Below are 5322 nucleotides of genomic sequence, written 5' to 3'. Positions count from 1 at the left end.
CGTTTGAACCTTGACTCGCACTCTAATTATTCATCCATCGAACCACCCAACCACCCACATGGACGACCCCCAAAAACCCGCATGCATTCCATACCATGGTCTTCATTATCCCGGTCCAAAGGTCATACCAATTTCACAAAGCAGCAATATCAATTTCAAAACCCCAAATGAAAGATTTTGATTTCTTCAGACTGCGTCTTCAATCATCGGAGGTTATAAGCTCTCGCGGGCAAGCATCCAATGAATCTTCCATTAACGAGCTAACAAGCAAATAACAGCGACCGTCCGACGCAGCCCAAGTTGTGCCATCAGGTGGAAAGGAGGCTCCGGGGATTGAAGTAGGGAAAAAAATCGAAGCAAATAATCATCTGTAGCTAATGTAATCCGAAATATAATTAATTACCATCCATCAACAACAGGGTCAGAAAGAATTCGAGGCGGGTTCGGTTGAGGCCTATCTAAACGAGCTGCGAGCGGAGAAACAAACATGGGACTCTATCAAATCAGCCATCATCAGGCTTATAGTTTCGAGCGGTTTCGAGGCGCATAAATAATAACAATAATCTGTGGCGCGTCCCGGACCAAAAAAAAAAAACTAACCTCACCATCTAGCATTGCATTGGATGCTCGAAAGCTTCTTATAGCACCACCACTATAAATTGGTAAAGTCAGTCCGAGGCGCGTTGTTTAGCTCTTTCGACAACCTAACAAATTGACTCACTGTAGCGTAAAAAATTAGCCTAATACACACTCGCATGGACCTGGGTCTGGGCTTGGGAGCGTCGACTTGGGGGAGGCGACCGAGGGAAAAATAAATTGAATGGCCATTAATAAAAGAAACTAAACGTTTAACAACATAATTTCCGAAGGTCCGAAGCGCTGTGAAAGATGACTTGTTTTCTCTACAAACACACACACACACACACACACACGCACAACGACCGCATGACGAAAGGTGTCCATAATGAAGATAGCCAAGCCGAGAAATTATCTGGCGCAGTAAATGAGTTTTCATGCCCCTCGACTGGTTCGGTGTTTATAATTTTATGTAAATCAGTCAATGTGAAAAATGCTCTCGCCGCGACCTCAAAATGCGCTCGGGGAGATAAAGTTGATGGTTTAGTGGTAATTTCAAACAGCAGATCGAAGATTGAGGATCGTCGGGGCTGCCAATGGCAAACCGTCATTACCTAATGACTCAGTTTCCAACGCAACGGCAATCGCGCCAATTTCATCGCGCGAGACACAACCAACATTCCTGATCTGATTGACCGATCGTGGGAAAGTTTGAATCTGGTCATTAGCTTCCGAGCGTGTTGTTTGTGCAAAACCAGATCAATCGGCCGAAAAAATTGCGCTCAAGGTGGAACTGCTGCAGTGTGAGCCGTTATAGGTTTTTTTATTTTTTATTTTATAGGCGGTGGCTGCCGAAAATGCCGCACCACACCGCCGTCGTCATCAACATTAATTTTGTGTTTTCGTTTTACTGGGGCGATACATCGAGTCTGGAGTCCAATGTTTAAATCTGGCAACAATCAATAAAAGTGACCAAGATTAGCTGATGGGTCATTAGAAATTAATGAAAACTAATGACCGTAATGATGATTTTACGAGTTGGAACACTATTCTAGAGTAGAAATGTAGAAGGGGTAACACGACTCCCTAGTTAACCTTTCTAATTTTTCAAAAGGAATTTGGAACACATTTTATAATTCTGTACGTATGCATGGGTCTTGCCTTGCATGCAGCTCCACCCAAGTAACCATAAGCATTAAGCCATAGCTCTATATTGGCACTAATTCAGCATTCCTAATGCCAAAAAGCCGTATATTAGCATTTTTAATGCATATGAGCCTTATATTAGCATTGCTAGTGCACAGAAGCATTAATAAAAATAAGCATTACAGAAAGCTTAGTATGCGCATATAGTGCAATGATTTAGTGCTTACATGCATTTAGAAAGCCTAGCATTAAAACTTTCTTGAGTGCTTATAAAGGGCTTGATTAAAGTTTAGAAGGGCTAAAAAGTTATGTGTTGATCATCAAAAATACTTTATAAAATCAAAATAACATGGACGGTCCTCAGAAGTGGAAAAAAACGTTAAAAAGTGGACATTTCAGACGAAAAGTACATGTGTATCGTAATATAAACGTTTCTGATGTTCCCAATGCTACGGAAATTGAGCAACCGAATGAACTGGGATCAGAATCAGCATTATTTGTTTGTGCGGTTCCGGAACGTCCAACAAATTCTGCAGACGAGGAGACTGATGAAGGCAATTCTCAGACAGCTTCCCTGGATAATTCCCTGACAGATTATAGTCCCGATGAAGATTCCGAAGAAGAGTGGAACCACTTGTCTGATGCATCATACGTAGAAGCTAGCCAAGAGGAACAAGCTGAACACAGCAGCCAAGCGGAAAACTTAACATCATTTTTGCGGAACTGGAGTACGCAATTCAATATATCTCAGCAAGCTTTGAAACCACTGTTACAAAAATTGAACAACTATGATCGAACGCTTCCGGAAAGTCCAAGAAGGCTTCTACGCACTCCTAGGATAAACCCAACCATTTTTGATATTGAAGGCGGTCAATATTGGCATCAAGGTTTAGGTAAACTTTATAATTAAAACTATGTAAACCGTAATATATCATTGAATTCTTTTGCAGAACATTGTCTTCGTATGTGCTTTCCGGAATTAAAAGAGCCCTTAAAAGTAAACATCAATATCAACATTGATGGACTACCGTTGTTTAAGAACGGTACCAATCAGGTTTGGCCAATATTATTCAACCTACACGAATTCGCTTCCTTAAAACCAATGATAGTTGGCATTTTCTACGGAAAAAGTAAGCCAAAGAAAGTTGAGGAGTTTTTGGCCCCATTTGTGAATGAACTCAAACCTTTGATAACATCGGGAATTGATGTGAATGGTGTAAAATTAGCGGTTAAACTTCGGGCTATAATCTGTGATTCCCCTGCCAGAGCGTTTGTAAAAGGTATTTTAAAAAAAATATTCAACTAAATTTGCGACTCAAGGACATTTTAGCTATTTAGGTGTAGTAAATTTCAATTCACATCATGGCTGCATGAAATGTTGCACTATTGGACAGCACTCAACTCTTCTACGGACCAATATTTTTCCACGAACATTTGCCCCCAAGAGAACCGATGCTGCATTTCGAAGTGGGATGTACGATGAACATTACCAAATTTACAAAACACGAGAAAATGGAAAATTGAAGAGAACACCGGTTGTTTCACCGCTACTTCAATTACCAATCGATATAGTTGAAGATGTGATTGTAGCCGATTCATTACATCTCCTTCACTTAGGGATAACGAAAAGATTAATCCTGGCGTACAAAGATGGTCATAATGGAAGTGACGAAAGTAGATGGCCAAACAGTGTCATAGAGTCAATCTGTAATATTCAGAAAACTATCAAAATGCCTATAGAAATTCATCGACAAGTGCGTGGTATAGATTGTGTTAATCATTGGAAAGCATCTGAGTGTGCTTCTTTTTTACACTACATTGGAATTATTTTACTAAAACATTTTATCAGTGATGATCATTTTCAAAATTTTGCAAATCTATTCTGTGCTGTCACTATTTGTTCAAGTAGTTACTACAGACGTTTTTTACCTGTTGCTCAAAAATTGTTTGAAGAATTCATTTCGAACTATTATGTTTTCTTCAACTCCATTACGAGCAACGTTCATAATCTGGTTCATGTAGTTGAAGAAGTGACCCGATTTGGTCCACTACCTAGTATTGCTTCATATCCTTTTGAAAATCATCTATTTCAGATCAAGAAATTACTAAGATCAGGAAAACTCCCATTGCATCAAATTATAAACCGTGTTACTGAGAAGTATACCTTTAAGCCAGTTACCAGTAAGACCGCTGAAATATTTCCATTGATGAAATACGCACTCAAATCCGACCAGTCTAAATTTTCTAGTATAAGTATATCCAAAGAGTTTACATTAACCAAACAATTCTCTGATAGATGGTTTCTTACAAGGAGTAGGAGAATTGTCGCCATGGAATATGCGGATAAAAATGGAATTTACGGATCAGAAATAGTTGCATTTACTAATCTTTTTGAATATCCACTAATTTCCCCTTGCATCAATGTGTTCAAAGTAGCGAATGATTTTAAGTTCCATGGTATCAAGCAATACAAATTAGACCAAGTTTTATATAAGTTGGTAGCAGTAGTTGTGTATGAGGAGACAGCATTTATACCATTGTTACATACTTTGCCAACCAACGAGGAATTGTAGAATGAAATAAATCTTTGTGTAAAGCAACCTTTATCTTTGATATACGATTTTATTTAAACCAAAAACATTGATATTAAAAATCACACAGAATATAGCATTGTAATTCATCCAGGAATTTAGTAGCAACATGAAAAAAAGAAACAAAATCACTCCAAAAGATATTCTTCGACAAGAAAACCTTTGTTGTCAGAAATGTCCATTTCATCCGGTCCATCGTACTCCACCAAAGATTCTTCCTCTTCATCCTGCTTCTCTTCATCGTCATCCATGCCACAGAGAGTAGACTGATTGTCACTTCGCTTACGCCTCTTTCTCGCCACCGGAGCTCTTATTCCCTTGATTTCCCCGAAACGTTGTTTGGCGTTTCTCAAGCAACGTTTAAGGAACTTCTGGCACTCAATTAGTGGGAACGACGGATCTGAGAACATTACCGCTTTGTGGAATAAGGTAATGACCCCATCAAACTTCTGGAACGGAATCTTCGACATAGTATTTTCATCGCTGTTTTCTTTCTACTCGTTCCGGTCCAGGAGCACTTCAGCAGAAATTCTCGTTGGAAAAAATAATCGACGATCTGCAAACAAACTGTTCCACCTTCACCAACAAATCGATCCCTACCATGTATAGTGCCAACATATTGAATAACAGCCGCAACAAACTGTTCATTGTTTGTTTTCCTCTCAAGTGACTCCAACTCCTCGAGACTTTTAATCGGATTTAACGGAGCACTCATTGTTTCGATGCGCTCGGGTTTGATTTGTTGTGACTTACGCGAGGCAATGGCTTCGAACTTCATGTTGAGTTGAGAAGCAAGGACATCCAGCTTTGCATTAATTTGCGAAAGAAGTGTAACGGATCTGTATCCAGCGAGCTTGGACTCTTCGATGTTCCTGGCATTCGTATCAACCTTCTCATGCAGCGATAGCAGTAGCTGGCGTAGGTCCGGTGTTTGATTAAACGTATCATTAACTGAACTCCGATTCAAAGGTGGTGCTCGTCCAGTACCAGAGGACTGTTGACACGTCTT

At 39.7% G+C, this 5322-nt stretch overlaps 1 protein-coding gene across 1 annotated transcript; it reads left to right on the top strand.

The window, feature by feature from the left end:
• The first annotated feature begins 1871 nt into the window (after positions 1-1871).
• LOC135702841 (uncharacterized) lies at positions 1872-3877 on the top strand. Its single transcript, XM_065223883.1, has 4 exons — positions 1872-2615; positions 2673-3002; positions 3061-3396; positions 3816-3877. The coding sequence occupies exons 1-4, from the start codon at positions 2072-2074 to the stop codon at positions 3875-3877; spliced, it is 1272 nt and encodes a 423-aa protein (XP_065079955.1). The 5' UTR covers positions 1872-2071.
• Positions 3878-5322: the final 1445 nt, after the last annotated feature.

The sequence above is a fragment of the Ochlerotatus camptorhynchus genome, unplaced genomic scaffold, assembly GCF_037179485.1.
Source record: "Ochlerotatus camptorhynchus isolate MF236.1 unplaced genomic scaffold, CSIRO-AGI_Acam_v1.1 ptg000201l, whole genome shotgun sequence".
In the NCBI taxonomy this organism is placed as follows: Eukaryota; Metazoa; Arthropoda; class Insecta; order Diptera; family Culicidae; genus Ochlerotatus; species Ochlerotatus camptorhynchus.
This window is presented reverse-complemented; position numbering and strand designations above follow the sequence as displayed.

What these genes read in the sequence shown, in the direction of transcription:
- LOC135702841 (XM_065223883.1), top strand. Translation starts at nt 2,072, where the DNA reads ATGGACGGTCCTCAGAAGTGGAAAAAAACGTTAAAAAGTGGACATTTC. An exon ending in TGCCAGAGCGTTTGTAAAAG is followed by an intron (nt 3,003 to 3,060) that starts GTATTTTAAAAA and finishes TTAGCTATTTAG; the next exon opens with GTGTAGTAAATTTCAATTCA. An exon ending in TCATAATGGAAGTGACGAAA is followed by an intron (nt 3,397 to 3,815) that starts GTAGATGGCCAA and finishes CATCTATTTCAG; the next exon opens with ATCAAGAAATTACTAAGATC.